Source organism: Crassostrea angulata, chromosome 6 (genome assembly GCF_025612915.1).
Source record: "Crassostrea angulata isolate pt1a10 chromosome 6, ASM2561291v2, whole genome shotgun sequence".
Taxonomy (NCBI): Eukaryota; Metazoa; Mollusca; class Bivalvia; order Ostreida; family Ostreidae; genus Magallana; species Magallana angulata.
The window spans coordinates 12,403,253-12,425,000 of NC_069116.1; the positions used below are offsets into that span (position 1 = coordinate 12,403,253).

General features: G+C 35.3%; 1 protein-coding gene across 1 annotated transcript in view; it reads right to left on the bottom strand.

Moving 5' to 3' along the window:
* Window positions 1-21,748, bottom strand: part of LOC128186723 (ras-responsive element-binding protein 1-like) — a 59,934-nt gene that overhangs the window by 17,100 nt on the left and 21,086 nt on the right. The window contains exons 4-13 of the mRNA XM_052856584.1: window positions 21,183-21,248; window positions 19,771-19,978; window positions 19,047-19,618; window positions 17,335-18,538; window positions 15,645-15,822; window positions 14,778-15,426; window positions 14,325-14,613; window positions 13,496-13,764; window positions 13,018-13,357; window positions 12,705-12,904 (exon numbers count right to left, since the gene is read on the bottom strand). Coding sequence (XP_052712544.1) covers window positions 12,705-12,904; window positions 13,018-13,357; window positions 13,496-13,764; window positions 14,325-14,613; window positions 14,778-15,426; window positions 15,645-15,822; window positions 17,335-18,538; window positions 19,047-19,618; window positions 19,771-19,978; window positions 21,183-21,248 — 3,975 coding nt within the window. The remainder of the gene's footprint in view (window positions 1-12,704; window positions 12,905-13,017; window positions 13,358-13,495; window positions 13,765-14,324; window positions 14,614-14,777; window positions 15,427-15,644; window positions 15,823-17,334; window positions 18,539-19,046; window positions 19,619-19,770; window positions 19,979-21,182; window positions 21,249-21,748) is intronic.

Here is a 21,748-nt window from a genome sequence, read left to right on the forward strand (position 1 = left end):
TACAGTTCTTAAGATAGGAAGTTGTTCTTTTGCAGATCAATTGTACATATATCAGAGGTGTGCATATTGCTAGGATTTTGATTTCCGATAATTTCCGAAATAAATACCAGCTTTTGAACTTAGTCATTTTTTGGCAAAATATTGCATATAGGGTACCCTCATTGTACGGATAACTCCTCCTATAGTTTCCAAGATAGGAAGTTGTTCTTTTGCAGATCAAATGTACATACATCAGAGGTGTGCACATTGCTAAGATTTTGATTTCTGATAATTTATGAAAAAAATACCAGCTTTCGTCAAAGCACTTAGTCATTTTTTGGCAAAATATTGTATATAGGGTACTCCATTTCACTAGATACGGATTGACATGGATTATGGATACAGTTTAAATAAAAGAAAACGCGGTGTGCTGTCACATTGACAGCTTTTCACTTGTATTATAATAATTGTCACCTGGTACCATAGCCCATACACAAACTTGTTGGGGAGTCCCATATATGCATTTAATTTAACTCTGGCTCTGATTAGCAAACTTCCAAGAGATTTAACTTTGTAATGGGACGGTTTGTTATGGTTCCGTTGCTAAGATGTAAAAGCATGGATCTTGTGATTCCATCTGTGCCAGTTGTGAGGTCTACCACTAGAGCAATTTTCCAGTTGAAATGTTTTGTGAAATCATCATGGACTTGGACGACATCTCCAGTTTTGATCTTATAACATGATGTTCCTGTTCTGTGATGGTATTGTCTCAGAGAAGTAAGATATTCCGTCTTCCATCTGTTCCAGAAGTTCTGTAGGAGCTGAATTTGTTGTTTCATATATTCATTAGCTTTCTTGTGATTTAATAAAGAGTGATTTTTGGTATCCACTTCACCAGAATAAGGTAGAGATGTTAATCTTCTTCCATACAGCAACGGAGATGGTGTAAGAGGCTGCAAATCCTCCAGATCTGTTGAAATGTAAGTCAGCGGTCTCTCATTCAGCATTGCTTCTATTTCCTTTGAACATCCAAGAACTTTCAATAAGAAAGTCTTTGTCAATCCAAAGAGTCTCTCCCACCATAGTTTATTGTAGTTCCTTGCTTGATAGTTTTCTTATGGTTTGCTACTGCAACAAAGTTAGCAGTTGGTATGAACTCCTGTGGTTCTTGGTTAGATCTTGTACTGCTAGCATTTCCAGCATCCTTAATGCAAAATCCGTAATTGCTCTCCTCAATGAGTTTAAATCCCAGTTGTCATCTCCTTTGTCCCAATAATGTTCTTCCGAATGTCTGCTGGGAGCTTGTTGTAAATCATTGGTCTCAGAATCGTTCAATACGTGGTTTTGTTAGTTCCTAAAGACTCCAAACCTCTATAAATGCAGCACTCCATTTTGTCATAGAAAATTCTTAAACAGTCTGGATTGGATTTTGATAGTTATATGTTAATAAGAGCCCGTATGTGCGCATTAACGATTTTGTGATTTTGGCCATATCTTTCAAATAAGACATTTTTTGCCTGTCTGTACATGTTGTTTCTATTGGTTAAACTAATTCCTGAGATAATGCGAAGTGCTTTTCCACTCAACAACAATCAAAAATAACAAAAAAATTTATACATCAGATAATCTGTTGATTCCATGAATAGTTGTGTTAAAGCAATGAAAAATGACAATTAAAAACTGTCAACCATTTCAAAAATCCATAAAACAATATACAAATTCAAAGCAGAGCAACACAGTCCTCTAGAAAGATATGTCAAAAACTAAGTGTATGCAAATATGTGTAAAATTCGGGTACAGGTATTTATTTTTTGTTTTACTACCAAGGGGCCATATGGCACAATTCCCTTTAATCTCCTTTCAAGGCAATGTTGCTCAGGTGAGCACTGTGCTCTCCTAATATTTTAAAAAGAAAAAACAAGAATTGTTACAGAAAAGGATGACATCCCATACCACTTACATGTCAGCATCTGCTTTTTATATACCACACATATTGTACAATGAATTTGAAGCAATTCTTCAATGATTTTGATAATTTTCAAACAAGTCTTGAGAAGTAATATTTTACAGTCAGCTTATAAGAGGTTTGATATTTGAAATAGGAAAAAGATTTATTTGCTAAAATATTTAAAAAGATGGCTCTACCTTACCTGATTTTGTGATTCATTTATCACAATTGCTTGATTAACGTCTTTTTCAGGACTCTTTTTGGGGATTAACACTGACTGTATCCGTGTGTAATTTTGGATACTTTAGGTATCCACTAAAACCTTAACCATTGTACCTAAAAACTGCATTTACAGGCACTGTTAATTCTTAACCCAAAGCTAGGCATGCTATTGGTAAAGTAATAGAAGCACATGTAAGATAGACAGAACCAAATACAGAATAATTATGGGAAGGGTAATACAGGCAAACATTAGCCTGAAGACTGAAATGGCTTAGTGGTTAGAGCACAAACTTTTTGGGTAACCTTATAAAACTAGGCTTTATGGTGGGTTTGATACCACTAAAAATTTCTTTTTTATCATTTGTTAAAATAACCAATTGGGAAACTGAATATAATGATAGTTAAACATTGTGCTTTAATTTGCAAACTTGTTATATAAAATTATCAAATAGATTCAATTGAAAAAAAATGAAATTGTAACTTTACAATAAACCAATGGGGATTTGTGCTATCTTATTCCTTCATATTTTTTGTGAAAATCATAAGTATAGATAGGCATATGTGCAAGAAGTTTTGATGTGATGATTTGTCGTGAGTTTTTGAGTTCATTTGTTCATTGGTGATGAAAGCTTAAGTGAGCTTTCTGATCACTTTTTGTCAAATTAACGTCTTTCTGTCTGTCTGTACTTCCATCCATCGATCCGTCTGTCTGTAAACTTTTTACATTTTCGACTTCTTCAACAGAACCACAGGGCAGTTTCAACAGAACTAGTACTGGTACACAGAATCATTAGGGAAGGGGGATTCAATTTTGTTTTAAATGAAGAACCACACCTTTTTTCGAGGGGATATAATTAGGAATGGATAAAAGTTGTTGGTAATTTTTTCAAAAATCTCCTCAAAAAACACATGAATAAAAAAGCTGAAATTTCTGTGGAAGCATCCCCAGGTAGTGTGGATTCAAGTCTGTTCACATCATAATCCCAGGGATTGGATGGGGCAAAAATGGGAGAGGATTTTTAACATATGAATGTGGAAATTTTTTAAAGGTTTACTAGGAATATATAGAGTAAATCTTTAAAAAATCATCGTGTAAGAAACTTATCAGCCAGGTGATTCTTTAAAATTGATTAGACTTTTGCCCCTGGACGATTTTAAGCCTCACAAGGAGTTCAGAGATTGATGTAGGTTTATATCCCATATATAAACAATTGTTTAGGGTCTTTTTCAGAACTGCAGTACTCATCGTGTGATATGACTATAAAATCATCCTCTTAGAAAGGGGACTAATAATTTTATTTATACAGGATCTACATGTATTACTGTACATTGTTCAGATACTTCGTATTATGACTCCATTAAGCTGATTTTATCATGCCTATTGTTTCTCAGGTGAGCAATGTGGCCAATATGCCTCTTGTTTTTAAGGTGTTTACAAAAACACACTGTTGTTCATAGATACAAGTATTTTAAACAAGATTCCCATTTCACTTTTCAGCATACTACTTCATTGATATCACATGTTTGTTCTCCAATTAACTCTGTAATTTTTAACTTGTGAGCACAGCTTTACTATAAGTTTTCTTTCATGGACATTTGTTTCCACATGTTTTTGACATGCATTTGATAAGTGGACGGGTGTACAAAAATGTGCCAGTCAGAATCTTTGTTGCGAATCACAGTTGAAATTCACAGCAATTCAAAAGTGTCATCACTCAACGCATCGTTTTTTGGCCGAAGTGTATTCCTACACGTTAGATTTGTGATTATAATTAAAGATTCAAGTTCATTCAAATCATGATCTTTGAGGCAGGGTGGGGTTACAAAGTGGGGAGTTAGGTTCAAAGAGCTAAAGCCACGAAGGGCCAATATTGGCCTATTTTTTCATGGAAAATAAAAAAAAAGCGGAGAGGAAAATAGTTATGAAAATAAAACTTATAGGTATTGAGCGTAAAATATGTCTGCAAAAAAAATTCTGTCATGACGTCATAGCTATACTGTAGACGTTTAAACACACGCTCTCTAGTGTTTTCCGCTGAAATTATCAATTTTATCTCATTTATTCAAAATTTTCGTGATGGTCACACCCGTTGAACAAAATTAAATATATGTCATTTGGAAGAGAATAGAAAATGCAAAAATATTGCATACTTTTATTTTGTTCAAGAGGTGTGGCCACGTCTAAAATCGAACTTTACTATCAGTTTCACACTCACTGGAACAGTAGAATCACGGGGAATACCCCTCAAATATATGAAAAATAATGTCTCTACATTGCTTATCTGATTACAGAAATGTTTTGAAATACAAAACTATTAATTTTAATTTGTTTGATTAATTTTCCTTTCGTTAGTTTAAACTGAAAAAGAAAAACACTCGTTTTAATACTGGGCGTATGCAGCTATGTCGTCTTAATAATTCAGATATAGCTCGGCTATGACCGTGTATTTGTAGTAAAAGACAAAGCTAACTTATCAATATGATGATTCTTGATATTAAAAGATAAGTTGATAATATGTAAACTCCTACCGTTTTTTTTGTGCTATGATAACTGCATAAATTCCATTATTATATAACACTCATCTCCGTGTCGCCATGGTCACTGTTTACAAAAAGGGCGATAACTCGAACATGTATTGATTTATCGATACATGTTTTTTACGCAAAAACATGCACAATGAAAACAAAAGTCGGCCTCCTTAAGATAAAACAAAAACATTTTTGAAGCTTAAATAATCCATGAAATGTAAATGAATGTAAAATGTTTTACTCTGGTGTTTATGTTTAAGGAATTTTATAGTGTAATTGTGCACTGATTTTATATAACTTCAGTAGTTTGAATTTGTTCATAAAAAACTTGTGTTGCATTTAAGGTCAAGATCTAGTAAATGAAAGGTGCCCACAGGTTTATGAAATTCAAGATATAAATTCTTTCAATGCTGCTTCATAACAATATTTTTGTTTCATAGGGTGTACCGAGGCTTAAATTTTTGGTAAACACAATTAAAAATCATGTTTTAAACAACCATTTTCTATGAAATATGAAGGATAAAAGTAAAAAATCTCGGAGTTTTGTCAACTTTTGACCAATGAAATTTATCTAGATTTACCTACAGTCTCTCCAAAAACGGCAGTAAACAAGCTCTTGACCTCCTCTTTGAAATTATGTCAAATTGAATATAGGTACCGGGATTACTTTTCACGTGATTAAATATAGAATGTCAAAATATTGTTTTATTTTCTACATAATTCCTTTAAAGCCGTAAAATACGGGAAAAGAGATTCATGAAAATCAATTATGACGTCATAATGGTTCTAGCACTAAGAAGTCACTCTGGGATCATTTACTAGATCTTGACCTTAATATGACGTCATAAAGCGTTGGTAAACCTACGTTAAACACGGGCTCTTTCCATGAGTCCTACACCATTGATAGGGACCAAACCAAGCCGATGCTTATATTTTTGTAAAGTACATTGGCCTGAGACTGTTTCCTGGTAATATTGTTAAATTTGGATATTGGCCAATTTTGACCCTTCGTGGCTTTAGCTCTTTACAGAGGAATATATAGAAGAAAATGGAATAAGGCAAATCTTTCAAAATCCTCTTCTAAAAAAACAATAGGATATGTCTATAAAATCACCCTGTCACAAAAGGGGATGTATGTTTAACATAAAAATATCTGAAACGAAATTCATAAAACCAATTTATACAAGCATCCATTCTTCTAAATTGTCCAGATTTTTGTATTTGACCCCAAAAAGCTGATTATATTATGGCTATTGTTGCTCAGTTGAGTGATATATATAGCTTATGGGCCTCTTTTTATACAATGAATTGCATAACTGTTAGCAATTTTACATAAGACTTTGGTAAAGGCCTGTGGGCCTCTTGTATATGAAAAGTAGGCTTTGTTTGGTTTCAAAACAATTAAAGTAAATGCATATATTATGTAATTAATTTATAATAATTATATTTGTTTTCATTTCAGGCTGCCAAAAGAGGTCGCCAACATCTACAGGACGCAGTACAGCGAGAGGCTTTACTTCTAGAGGACAGATATGTAAACAAAACCTGCTCTGATTCTATTCCATTTGATGAAGACAGTGTGGCACAACATTATCTTGACAGATACCATTTCAAATCAGGAACAACCCTTAGAGCAACTGGTGATGGAGACTGCCTGTTCAATGCTGCATCCATTATACTCTGTGGTGATGAAAGTATGGGAACCGAGCTCAAGTACAAGTGTTGCATTGAGATGGTATTGAATGGGAAGGAGATACAAAACCACAGAGACAGGGCAGCCATAGTTCTCCTTTCACCGGACTATGAAGATGCTGTTCTCAAGTGTGTCAGAAGTGGAGGATATTCCTGTGTGTGGACAATCATCGCCCTGAGTAACGTCACAAAACATAACATTGAGACATTGTATCCCCTGATAAATGGACCTAAAGATCTGGCAGCAAGGACAATGAATACCATGATTACTCCATCTTCAGGATTGACAGAGGATAAGCCAATGAAAATCATGTGGACACACACCTTGTCTAAGACCCCGTCGGCAAAGAAATCCTGGACTCCAAACCACTTTGTTCCTCTCATAGATGACCCAAAGATTCTTCATAAAGGCATATCAGCAAAGACATCAACACCAGCAGATAAAGCTGCATCTGTAATCTTCATTCCAAAGCATCCAACCCAAGGAGATAGGCCATGGAGAACACAAAGAAAGAGGTCCAAACCACTATCACCAATACGTACTGTGGAGAGTGACATCCATTGCTTCAACCGTTTTGAAAATCTCAGTGATAGTGAGGACTGTAATGACCCTGATTTTCAATGTTCAAGTACAAGTTCCAGCACTGACAGTGATAGTGGATCAGCAGGACAGCAGCAACCATCCAAAAGAAGGAAAACCAATAAGAAAAAAAGAACGAAACCACAATGCCCACCACGTTCAGTTGGAGAAGAACTCATGGACACCAGTATTCAAGATGAGCCAGATAATAGCCTTCCTAGCCCAAGACAGAGTCATCATGATACCTTTGTGCAGAAAGACACATCTGTGTCTTGTGCATGGAATTCTGGGGAAGATAGCAGTAGAGTTGAGCCCAAGTTTAGTAAGATTACTTCCAGTATGATGCCCCTTCCAAACCCTGGAAGATTCCTTTCACCTGAGGAACAACTTGAGATTCTAAGATCAACAGAAAATGTGGCAACAAAGGTTCCCCCAGGAAATAAATCCAACTCCTATGTGATTGTGGACGATAGTGTGAATAGAGAGAAACGCAGTAACAACATTCGATCAGATTTTGTTGATGACTGTGGAGTTTGGGATTCAAGTACAGGAAATACCGTCAACATTCACTTTATGATAACCGATGAAAAACATTGCAGGTTAAGGACCATATTTCTGAAAGATGGAATATTCTGCACTGAAAAACGATCAAAGTACGGCAACAAAACAACACAACTTTGGAATCCAATTCATCCACAACCAACCAAACAAAATTTAGTGAAAATCCATAGATACTATACAAAACAAAAGGGAAACCACACGTTCAAGAAACGGGTGACTACATTTGAAAAACTACCATCTAAATTTGAATCAAAGACAAACTTTGCATTTATTGAATATTGTGGGCAGCAAGAAAAAATCAGCAGACCTCATGGAAATTCACAGGACAAAGATGAGCATTATACTAGAACAGATCCTTTGATATTGCACCAGGCCAATCAGCTAACCAAAGACAAAAAACCTACAGAAATAATGAACATGATGGGAGAAGACAATTCATTTATGGCACCGAAGAATTCCAAACAGATTAGAAACAAAAAGTACAGGGAAACGATTAAAGAGGAACCCCTTAAACCGACAAATGTAGCAGACGAAGTATACCAAGTGTTGTGTTCCCTACAAACTTCTGACTTTATTCAACAGTTAGTTTTTACCAAGAAGAAGAGACCTATTATCCTCCTTTACTCAGACAACCAAATTAAGGATCTGAGAGCAAACTGCCTAGGAAAGCATGGCAGCGTGATTGGCATTGACCGAACCTTTAACTTAGGATCCTGCTATGTCACGGCCATGACTTTTAAACACCAAGCAGTTGTTCAGCGAGAGACCAAGGGAAACCCAATAATGCTTGGCCCAATAATGTTGCATTATGAAAGCGATTTTGAAACATACACTACCTTCCTTCAACATATTCATCAAAAAATAGGAGACAATTCAGTTATCCTTGGAAGTGATGAGGAAAAGGCTTTAACTAAAGCAATTCACCAGGTGTTTCCTGCAGTAACCCATTTGCTTTGCACAAAACATTTGAAAGATAACATTCGTCGTAATTTACAAGACAAAATTGGGTGTTCAAAAGAAGATCGTGAAAAAATTATTAAAGAAATTTTTGGACCACAAGGCGTTGTTAAAAACTGTGATGACTTGACCTCTCATGAAACCACCTTCTATAAGTTGAAACCATATTTCCAAAAATATCCATCTTTTCAAACTTACTTTGACAAACACTTACGTGACAACCTCATCAACCATGTCATTAGGCCTATCAACGATGGAATTATACAAGAGCTCTGGACAAATAACAACACAGAATCAATAAACAACAGGCTGAAGATGGAATGCGATTGGAAAGCGAAAAAACTACCAGCCCTTATTGAATGCCTTGAGAAGATTACCAACAGTCAGATGCAGAACTTGAGGAGATCTTTGTATGGTTATGGAAATTTTAAGTTGACCACCCATTTTTCCAAATTTCGATTAAGTCAATCAACATGGGCAGGAAAATGTACAAGGGAAAAACAAGTTCTATTTAACAAGTTTTTAACAACCAGGAAGGTGAACATCTCTGAAGAATTAGAGTCTTCAAAATTTGATTCTAAATTTACCATACCAAAAACAAAGACATTAGCCAAGAAACCAAACCAAAGAAGCAGACCCCGTGCTGAGAGAACTAGGTCATTTTTTAAATTAAAAAAGTCCAAAAGGAAATCTGCATGTTCAACAGATGAAGATTAATTCTCAAATGAGCATTACCTCGGCATACAAGACAAACTTAGTTGATATTTATTGTAAGACTTTTGGAAGTGACATATTGTACGAGATTAAAATAATTATGAATAGTTCTGTGGACTAATATCTTAGCATGCAATATATTATATGTCTATACCATCAGCAAATATATTGAACTTTTTGCATCACTAATGTGCGCTGTGAAGTGTAATGCTTGACTTGGACTGATTAGCAGAAACCATAGTATACCCATGTCATTGTTGAATTTATGTCATTGTTGAATATGTGAAAATATCATGAGACTGCTATATAAAATTGCATAAATGATTATTATTGATTTTTTGTTATTATTCAATTATATTCCAGTATAAAATGGAATCATTTGTATTCATGATGGCTCAATTTTGGTTGCTTTTCTGGATATATCCATTTACCTTGACAAACATTTAAGAAATTTGATCCATGAACCTAAAAAAACCCAGTAGCAGTTCACCAAAATTGGTCCTCATGAAGTCAAGTGTTTTTTAATAACATTGAAAGATGGAGTATGAATATCCTCCTATAATTTTGATACAAAATTAAACTGGTCTGTAAACTGAAGATTACTGTGGTTCAAAATCAGTGTCAAAGTGGTAAAGGATAAAAATAAATATTTGGCAAAATGTTTGCAAGTACACACCATCATTTGAATATATCATTAAAAGTTCAAGGTTCAGCTATCATAAAATCACCACCGGTGATTAATAACCTAACTGTATAAGCCACTTTTAATTGGCTAATGAATATTGATAACTTCCATCGGGACAATATTGCAGTAACCATGAAGGCATTCATAGGATTTCAATTTTCAATTCAAATTTATTGTGATCATTCATTTGGGATGTTCATCAATTAACACATACCAGAAAGCAAAGAATATGTGTTTGTGTGATTGAGGATGTGTGTATGTTTATTTGAACAATAAAATGCTTTATTTGGTGATTCATTCGGGATATGAAGGTAGCGACATTGCAGAAAAAATACATAACCCCGTTATCAGTTTCTGGTCAGTTTCAGCCGCTGCGGATTTCTACCAATCATTCAGGGCGTGTAGATTTATACAAGGGTTGTTCGGAAATTATTGAGACAATTCAAATATTTCCCTTTTTAAATGAAGAATTAGTGTTAAAGTTGGAATAAAAATCGAAGAAACCCCAACAAGTAACTAAAGAAAGTAATATTAAAAGAACATCAAATGTTTCGTTTACGGCGGTAGATAAACAAGTCGGTGGTCGGGTTACCTGGCACAGGCATAAACTCTGAGATTAAAAACTTGAACATCCAATTTCTAAGTGCCCGTATACCTACAGTTAATGTTATAAGAAATGAAATAATATATGTTCGTTTTACAATTTTTGCGACTACATTTTGACCAAGTTTCACTGATGTTTGAGTTGAAATACGAATATGGTACAAATATATTTACCAAGCAATAGAAAATTCAAATCTGACAACGACTTTACATTGAATTTTGACGTCATGGCGGTGCAGCGAATATACTTCAAACTGGTTAAAATATCTTAAATTTTATTTGGCTTGAGATAACTGTTTTATTCGATTACTTACTTATAATGTCAGTAGTTGCCTGTTATTTTATTTTTGCATTGATTGACTCAGAGTTTCATAAAAACAAAAAAGCAATTTCCTGTATCTTTACAGCCTTACATTAATTGCATTTCATAACATTCACAGTAATGTCTAATAAGCATTAACATGTTATAAAATGTGTTAAACAGCTAGTCTTGTCAATAAATGCATTTCAATTTTGGTGTTCTAAGAAGTAAGGAAATGATGACGTCAGGCTAACGTCGTAATGAAAATATAAGGTTTTGAGAAATCTTTTAAATCTTTAAAGTTTTTTTGCCAAAAATTGGCCGAGAACACATACTAATGTTTTTTTATTGAATTGATTCATAATTATCTCCTCTGTTTTTGTGTTGAGTATGATTAATTTCGTCTGATTCGTTTAAAAGTTTGGAGCATAGTTTTGTAATGCGTTTCTCGGTTAAAATGTGCATTTTACTATATATTTCATTGAAATGGCGTTGCTTGATTTTATTAATGACACTGTATTTGAAACACGATAACATTATTACCGCGCAGACGAATCTTAAATAAATTTTAGAAATAAAACTATAAAACCTATGGATCACGTGGACAAATTTTCAAGGTAGGTTTTCTCACAAGCAAGTAAACCCGCGAGCTACCTTAAGGCCACGCAATTGCTTAAACAAAAACTATACGATGACAAGGATAAAGAGCTTCAGTTCGTCATATTTTTTTTACTGATGGTTTTACTAAAATTAAAACAAAGGGACTAAATATCAAGCTCTTTTTACATGATAACTTTTATCAACAGTTCTGAAATACAAAATGACTGAAGGAGACATTAACAGTAATTTGACTTTCGTGTAAAAATAACCCGAAATTTTTTCCACAAAAACTCAAGAATGAGAGAAAATATAAATGATGACATCTTGAAATGAAAACAAAAGATGAGAAATAAAGAGCAAGTCTTATTTCTGTTCGTCTGTAAGGTGTTTAAAACACAGGAGCAATGAGAAGCGTTAAAATGACGTTGTGAAAAATTTGCAGAACTTGCGCCGGGTCACTGGTAGAAGGCACGTTGAACAGCTAACTAGGGATGATCTAATCATGCCGTAGACAGAAAACTTTTTACTTCAATAAACTATATCCTTATTTAGATATTTGTGAAATTGCAAGGGTTATTCTTTGTTCCTAAACGAATAAGAGAAAATGTCTCAATAAATACTGAAAAACCCTCGTATATAAAGCACTAAAAATGGCTAGCGACACGAAAAATTGAAATTGTGAAAATTCGCGTTGTTAGCCATTTTCAGTGCTCTGTATATTCAATTTACTGGTTTAGTATCTATACATAGACCCGATACGTTAAAGGTGCCTTGTGTTATTAATATTGGGGATATGTTTTGTATATTTTAATACATGTATACAATGTACTTTGATAATGTTTGGGTTTTTTTTTTTTTTTACGAAACTTTCTCTAATGGAAAAGAATCGATATGTCTCTTTTTCTTAAAGTTATGTTGAACTAGCACAAACTCAAATCAGGACATAATTACAGGTCACAAACAATTTAATCTTTGAGTCAAATTTTAGCTTAAAAAATTCTAATCATTACCCATTACAAGATATGGCCCAATCGGTGAAAAAACGGCACATAGTTGAAATTTCATTTGTGTAACATGTTGTTACAAAAAATTCACTAAGTGTATTAATTATGAACATACTTAGTATCATTTGAGTATTTACGAGTTCATTGGGGTATCATTGGGGTTCATTGGGGTATCATTGGGGTATCATTGGGGTTCATTGGGGTATCATTGGGGTTCATTGGGGTTCATTGGGGTATCATTGGGGTTCATTGGGGTTCATTGGGGTAAAAAGACGCACCCTTCATCGGTGCCTCATTCTTCCTACAAAGCAATTTTTTGGTCACTTTACCTTTGATGTGCTGAGCAAGCACTGTTCATCTTGCTTGTTGAGCTGATTGTCCCTGTTGTAACTTTCCACACTGTACATGCCTCGTTCGTGAGGGGGGATGGTGGTGCTGAGTCCTTTAGTTACCGCTCTGTCTAGGTCAGCCAGGGTGTCAGGAAGCTCACAACCCACATGTCTCTCTTTGTAATGCTTCAACAAGTTACCTGTAATAAGAATGTCAAGAACTGTCAGATCACAGCACAAAAGGTATATATTCTCATTAACAAAAAATTTTAAGGGAATTTTTTTCTTCAAACTGAAAGTCAAGTGTGAATACCTTGAGTTGAGAAGGAGCTGAAGACACACAGATGACACTTGTATGGGCGGTCCATGGTTTGTCGAGACAGTGGGTCCATCATGTTGACACCATGCTTCCTGATGAGATGGCGCTCACGGTTTGACTTGGTGGAGAAAGTGACTGGACATCGGGGACATTTGAATGGTTTCTGTCCCGTGTGGGTCAGGAGATGACGGGTCAAGGAGCTGACCCAGGGGAAGGTTCTGGTGCAGTATGGACACTGAAGCTTGTGAGGAGAATCAGCATAAGAGTTTCTCTTCTTCTTCACTAGGAGCTTGTCTGCTGGTTCTGATACAGTTTTGGGGATCTTTTGAGCAAACTGAAAGACAAAGCAAACTTCAGTATTTTTGATACACACCTGAATTCAGAAACAGTCTTTAAAGACTCACTTTTTATCTTAATTTTTTCATTAAAAAAATCATTGAATGAATGAATTAAATCTAAAATGAACTCTTACTGTTTTTGCGAACTGCTCTGGACTCTCTGCAATTTCTGGCATGTCTTGCTCCATCAGGCTGCTAGAGGTGTCCCCTTTGCTGCGAGGACTGAGGACTGGAGGTTCCTCTAGATCTTTGGTCCTACGGTCCTCCTCCATTGAGTAATCCATAGAGTCGTCCTCAGATTTACCGGACAAGTTCGAATTATCAATGGGAAAAGATCGGAAGGGTTGAATAGCGGCATCCAATATCTTTTTTACAGAGGCAAGATCAGAGGCAGAGTCTACAACTAAAACAAAGTGACAACATCTTATTATTTGGAAACGTCAAAAGTCAAGATATATTCAATTTGTATGTTGTTTTTTTTTTTTATTTTATTACCTTGTATCTTGTTTTTATACAACATTAACAACTATAATTGGCAGAAGGAGATACTTTAATATTTTCAATGAAAATAGTTCTAAATTCAGACATCCAAATTTTTTTTCAATTAAACTTTCAATGTTTGAACAAATAAACAACACTTGAACATGAACATAATAAATATAATACATAAATAAAATCATAAATAAATAAAGTCAAAATCATATACACACCAATAAGATAAACAAAATTAAAATACTAAAAAATTGTAACACAAGATGGAAACTGAATCAAACTGAATCAAGCTTTTTATACATGTACATATATAAAACCCAACTACATATACTTACAAATCCTAATATGAAAACACTTTCAGAGGTAAAAACAACAGGTTAGTCAGATGTCATATTCTTAGACCATGTTATTTTGTTTATAGTGAATTTAATGCATTAGAGCAATAAAATATCATCAAGTTCGAATTCTTACCTTGGGTCAATTTGGAGTCTGATTTGGTCATTCCAACCTTCAGACTTCTGGCATTGGTGCTGGTTTTAGGAAGACGCATCAGGATCTTAATCCTGTCCTCACTGCTCGAGGGTTTGGTTGTGGGGGATTCCAGGGACACAGCCTCCTTGTGAGCTTGTTTCTCCATCCTCTCCAACAAGTGTCGATGGTCCTGCACTAGATGGCGCTCCAGCATGCGCTGACTGGAGATGCCCAAGGGACAGAACTGACACTGGTAGACGTTTGTATCGTAGACGATGGAGCGAGAATTCTGGAAGCAAATAGACATTTTATTAATCATTTTTGTTTATTTTTTTCATATTAAATGCTATTCTTTCTTAAAAATTGGTACCCCCACCCACCAATATTCTACTTTCATCCCCGATCCCTAAATTTTTTAACCTTGATTATTATTAGAAATAAACATATACTTACTGGTCTCGGAGAATCACTGGTCTCCTTTGCTTTCACAGACAAGTCGATGGGCAGTTCATCCACCTTGGGTTTGATGTCAGGTGTTGATGCAGAACTCTTGTTGACGCTAAAATCCAGCGGCAAATCATCGTCCATGTCCATTGGCTCCTGCTTAATTGTCACAGGTTCCATCTTCACAGGTGATTGGGTACGACTCTCGGTCGACAGGAGTGACTTTGTGCTGAAGTGGGCTAGAGGAGGGAGGCCATTTGAAGAGTCCATGGTATCTGCTGTCTGACTGTCATCAGACATTCCCTCCCCAAACGACTTCTCCCCATCCTCTAGGAGGGAGGGTTCATTGACATGGATGAACTGCTCTATCTGGTATTGAGACACCTCAGGGTGCTGCTTCTGGAGATGTCGGACACAGTTAGCTTTGGTGGAGAACCCTATGTCGCAGCGCATACAAAGGAAGGGCTTCTGGGGGCAACTGCTGTGGGAGCGGAGATGGTGCTTCAGGGCACGGAAAAACTTGAAGTCTTCGCCGCAGTATTTACACACAGTGTCCGGAGACTGGAAATTCTCTGTGGTGCTGGAAGATTCAGCCACATATTTGTTGTATCCTATGGCTGCATCTATTTCCTCTTTTTCATATTTGCCATGCTTCTTTCTGTAATTAAGGATTTCAAAATGTCAAAACACCTCATTATTTTCAAAGCATTGAAAAATATTAATCAATGTATTTTTAAGAAATCATTTTCAATTTAATTCTTTTTCAATTAAAATATTATGACCAATATGAAAGCAATTATTTTTTTCAGGTGAGAATTGTTCCTGATAAATTTGCATGATTTTGAATCATGCATCTGAAAAACAATGGGACTTCACCTGACGTGTCGTTCACAGTTGGCTTTAGTGGTGAAGGCAAAGTCACAAATTCGGCACTGAAATGGTCGTTCTCCATTATGAGTGCGGAGATGTCGAATCAGCGTGCTCTTGTCAGCACTGGAGTAGCTACATAGGTTACACTTGTATGGCGATAGCCCCAGATGGGTACGAGTGTGACCTGTAAAATTAACAAAATCTTCATCAGGAACTAATTTACATATTTTCAATTAATTTTCTTTAATTTAAAACAGTTTTATCAGCTTTATTAATGCTAGATTAAACTAACTACAATAAATCAATTGTACTTTGAATTAACACCTCTGTATCAAGATCAGATTATCTCCCTTTAACCATGATGCACATGTATTCTGGATCGATCACAGAAACTAAACTATTGTACAACCAAACAGAAAACAGGAAAAAGACAATCACACCAAAACTAAACCAAAACTGAAATCAAATCTCAAATAATTTCAACTAAAAAGGCTTTGAATTACATGCTAAAAAGCATCAATTTCAAGTTTTTTCTGAGCTGAACAACAGGAGTCTAAACATCACAATAACAAAAATAAACATCCTTCGATTGGTTTTCCATTAGTACACGCCATGCATATATCCATTAAGATTTGCAATCGTTTTTTTTAAATAATTAAAATAATTTTTTCTTATTATTTGATATAATTAAAAAAAATCACAATAAAAAAATAAAAAATGGCACAATAAGGTATATGTATATGTAAAGCCAAATTGTTGAATTCTTGTACTAAATACCATTTTTTACCATTATATTTTCCATTCATTTTCTTTAATTAAGTTCTTCATAAATATCATTTTTCGTCCAAACTTCATATAATTAAAAGAAGAGCCCCCAAAAATGACCACAAGAAACAATTAATTACAGTTGACTGTATAATTCAATGTAAAGATTTTTTTCTTTCTCTCTTTGACATGTCGTATAATTCTTATTCACGTAAAATTAAAATTATAATTAACACTAATGTGTTTAGATCATGCATTATGCAAATAGGAATTGGAGGAAATAAAATGAATACATATAAACAACAATTGAACATGGTACAATATGCATAAGTTGTTACGGTAACCTGGTATAGCTTTAATTTCGGAGTAAAATCAGCGCTATCAAAAAAGAGAAAGGGAGGCTGTATTACAAATTAAACAAGAAAATAAAAAAAAATCTTTTAAAACTTTGTATTTCTGAAGAAAACAGAGAAAAAATATTTGCCACAAAAAAATCAGAATTTGTAATGTGTCGTTTAATTAATAATGTATTTGATATGTAAATTATTTAATTGGATGTCATTTATTCTCTTGAATCTTCAAATTAACACATTTCCTGTCATAGCCAGACCTCTATGATCGAGGTGCTGTCAATGTTCCAATAATTTAGCATAACAAGGGAGACCAAATACCATCATCAAATCAACCGAGGCTTTTGAATGTGTGTGGTATGCAAGTGCAGTTCAATAGTCTTAAATAAACTAAGGTACTTCTATTGAAAATCAAAGAAATTTTGCAGAAAAATATGTCAATATAACACTACAAATGTAAAAATTTTACACGGTATTTTCTACCAATGAGTTACATCTTTAGTCCAAAATAATTTAAATAATAATCAATCCAAGTTCACTGATTAAATTTGATTCCATCTCGATAAATAATTTTTTCTTACCTTTCATAGTTCTGTAATTTGTGAACACAAGGTCACAGTATTTGCACTGGAAGACTCCATTCTTGTTGGGGTACTTGTCGGACATCTCCCCGGAGGACCCACTCTCACTGCTGGGAGGGGGAGTGGGGAGAGGGCTGGAAAGACTCTGACCCCCCATCACTGAAGTCAGCAGCGCAGGGCTTGTCATAGCAGCCAGGGTGGTCAGTTGACTCAGAGACATTGCGTTGTTGGCACTGGATTTTGACAACCCAAGGGGAAGCAGAGAAGGCATGAAGGCCTTGAGTTGTGAGGCATTGAGTCCAGACATTTGTTCCATCCCTTGAAAGATCTGTGGCATGGCCATGGCTGCCTGAATAAACTTCTGGGCATCGATGTATGCCTTGGCCTGCTCCTCAGGAGACATTTGAGCAAATTTGGCGGCAATAAGTGGATTTAATGGGGTAATGTCCGAAGAGAAGACTTGTCCTAGTCTGGCATAATAGTCATTATTTTCTTTTTTGTCCATACTTGAGTTTGATTCTAACATAGACTCCTTATCTTTTTTCTGTAAAAGTTCAGCTTCACTTGTAGTGGTCAAGCCAAAAGAAGCAAGGAAATCGTGTTTTCCGATTTTATCAGCTTTAGGAGATTTTAGGACTTTCTCGGGCTTGCTTCTTACCATGACATCATTGAATGCTTTATCAGACAGATGTTTGACCATGTGAAGGTGAAGCTCGTTGGTATCCAGGAAGTCACACTCACAAAGTGGACATTGAGAGGTTTTCTCGGGACTATGAGTGTATTCGTGTAAAAGTAAAGCTGCTCGGGATGGGAATGCTTTGGGGCACTCGCTACACTGAAAATTGTGGTAAATACTGCTGGGAATTCTCACGTTATCCTCACAATAAGCCTTAGCAACCAATGGAAATTTTTTAACGGAAAAGTCCATAAACCCAAGATCATAGAATCCTACGACAGCTGAGGGCGGAGATCTGGACTCGGGCTTGTTCTCGGCGTCTTCCACAGACTTGTCCTTACTGTGGACCATCAACTTGTGCATGTTCAGCCCCCGCGGGGTGGGAAACGACATGTGACATATTCCACATTTCATAGAATACTCTGGATGTGTGTCGAGGTGGGTTTCTAGTCCGTACTTACACAGGAATCCTTTGTTACAGACTGGGCAGTGAAGCTGGTCGCCTTCCTTCTCCTCTCCGTTTACAGTCTGAAAAATCAACAATTAATACACCGTTACCACAAGACAACCACACAGTTAAATTTAAAATTGAGCCAGAAATTAAATTCAAATTTAAAAAAGGAACATTACAATGATGACTTTATTTAAGAATTCAAATTTTTCCTAAAATAAATGAGTTTTTTAAAAGAAAAAAAAAGAAGAAAGAAAGAAATGATCATTAAAATTATGAGCAATTTCATGCTTCACCTTTCTGATTCTGGTAATGACAAGACAATGTTTACTATTACACTGAATCTCTTCAGATTTGAGCCCGTCTTAAGCATGATGACAGGTGCTAAGTGATAAGCGGGTTGTCAAGTTTAACTCTAATTGATCATGCAGAAAATTAAGCTATTTTGTCTATACTGATACATTTTCTAATATGATAAATATATTCCCAAGCCGTTTTATATGTTAATATAGTCATGCAAATATTTTTAGAATAATAATTAAGATAGATCACAAAGATATCACAAGAGCTGGTCGCTTTCTCTACCTCCGAGTGACCTTTCCTGTCGTGGTGGGCGGAGTTGCTGAAGCTTTTGATTTCTGTGCGGGAATCCTTTGGTTTTTTGGTAATACTGGTCGGCCCCACAGCCCGTGTGACATGGGAGGGGGAGGATTTCTCTGTCACCTCAGTCAAGACCTGGGCAGGGGGGGATGTCATCTGAAAGAGGTTGATCTTCTTTGGAGGGCTGGTAAATTGTGTTGGGGAATACTCGACAAAGTTGAAGGCTCTCTTCTGCCCTGCAGACACTGGTTCACTGGGGGTCAGGATGGGCGTCGACGACTTGGTCTCAAGTATGGAGAACTTTGGCATGCTGGACAGAAGTTCCGAGGAAAGCAGAGAGGTTCCCGGGGAAATGGTCAGCGATGTGGCAGGAGTACTCGAGTTTGAAATTGGGATGCGAGATTTCCAGTTTGGGGTCTTTGGCTTTGGACGGATGGGTTTCATTCCCCCAGATCCAGCGAGATCATTTTCTTTGGCATGGATTCTTGCATGGCGATGCATGTTGCCATTTGTAGTAAATGACATTTTACAGATCTTACACTGAAATGGCCTCTCGCCTGAAACATAAGTTTGTCAACGAGACGTTAAAACATTTTGAATAAAAAAAAATTTAATTCAAATTTCAAAACAACTCAATATCAAAATTTCCTTCTTAATGGAGATTTTCAATTTCAATAAGTTTAGTAAAATTGAGAAATCTATTATGTACCTGAGTGTACAAGCATGTGTCGGTCGAGGGAACTCTGAGAGCTGAGTACTTTTCCGCAGATGGTGCAGGTGTTGGCCTGAGTTGCGGTACCTTGGGTGTTGTGTGATCTGATGTGTACTGTTAGTTCATGAGATGAGGAGACAATGGTTTTACATATGGGACAGGCATACTTTGCGGCACCCCCTTCTCCATTAGCGATGGGCAGAATCTGTGGGAGGAAAAGGGTTTCTACTTAACCACTACACAATAAAATTAACCCACAAGTCTCCAAATCTTATCATGCACTACATATCAACATGCTTGAATTCTGCATCATATCAGTACCCACTGCAGTACTAATGAAGCAAATAAATATAAGTTATATATATCAGAGATGAAGCTAAAAAAAAATTGACTCTCATTTACTGTCAAAGTTACATCATCAATCAATGTCAATATGAATCTTGTTCTAACAGGAGAAACTTTTTCTTTCTTCATCCAGATTATAGAGGATAAAGATTACTGTTAATCTTGTTTAATCCCTTAGATGTTTGCACTGAGTCTGATTTGTGTCAGAAATTCCTTATTTTTTAATCTTGATAATCTCCTTAACAAAAGAATAATCATCAAATTATAAATAGAAAAATCACCATTGAATGTTACAAACTGTAATGCATCAACATGGGGGGAACAGAAGGATTAAATGTATGTAGGTAGAGATAAGTACCAAAATAATATGGACTTTTACAATTAACAAAAGATATCGGGCAGCTGAAAAGAAAAGCTTTTAAACACTGAAAAAAGCAATATCTTGAGTACACAATGAGAGTTTAGGAAGAAATGGAAAGACTGCACCAAAGAAAGAAAATGAAGTATTCATTAAGTAAATATTTCACTCTTAATTCACAGCCAAATACATATATTTATGATCTCTTTTTTCTAGCCTGTGATGGAGGGATAATTTATTGGACAATAAAGACAAGATTTCTCTGAAAAGGTTTCTTTGGTGCATTGGAATTAAAGAGAGTAAACACAACAGAAAGAAATGCACAAACACACACGTATATAATCGTATAAATAGATTGCCTTTATAGAACTTTTTTTTTTCTTAGTTCTGTTACAATTTTATTAAAGACAGACATAAATACAACGATCATCAACATATGCAGAAGGTTAATTACAAGACAGGAAAAATGAAATTCATTTTTCAAAGAAATAAGAAAATGAAAATAAACAGGTGTTAATGCTTTGTAATGTACTAACATGCTGTGGAATTAATTGATAATTCTGCACCTTCACCAGTGTGTAAACTAATCATGCAAGGCATGCTGGGAGATAGTAGCTTGAGGGAACTCTGGGACTGATGTTGCTATAGGTACTAGTTATGAGTAACCAGTATGGCTGCAGGTGACAATATAACTGTCATGTAATACCTTAGAATCTGAATCCTCACACTCTACATTTACATCAGGATCTTTTTCCACTTGATTAGACAGAGTCTGAAATTTGATCGTCTCAGTTTTACAACACAGTCTGATTAGATTTCTAACATAGAAACTTTTTATTTTTTTAAATAAACTTTTTTTTGATTTCTTAAATAATAACATTTCAATGATGAAAAAAAATTAATAATAAATAATTCTATAAAATTCAGTCTGTCTCTCTTTTTGAAAGTAAATTTTAGATTTCAACAATTATAAAGAAATTATTTCTAGAAATATCTCCATCATTTTTCTTGCATGACAGCATTCCTTGTCTTAAGGGAAGACAAAAAAAGACTTCTTGAAAGAAGAGATGCACTCTAAGTATGAAGTCAGAAATGTTAAAAGGATTTCACTCACAAAAAATGAAGAGGAAATGTTATCAAAGATACAGCACACAGAATATTTTAGATTTACAGATCTTTTGGCACTGAATTCAAAAATAATATTTGTTTTCCAAACTAATAAAATCACTCTTCAATCATCAAAGTCAAAATAAGATACAAAATATACATTTA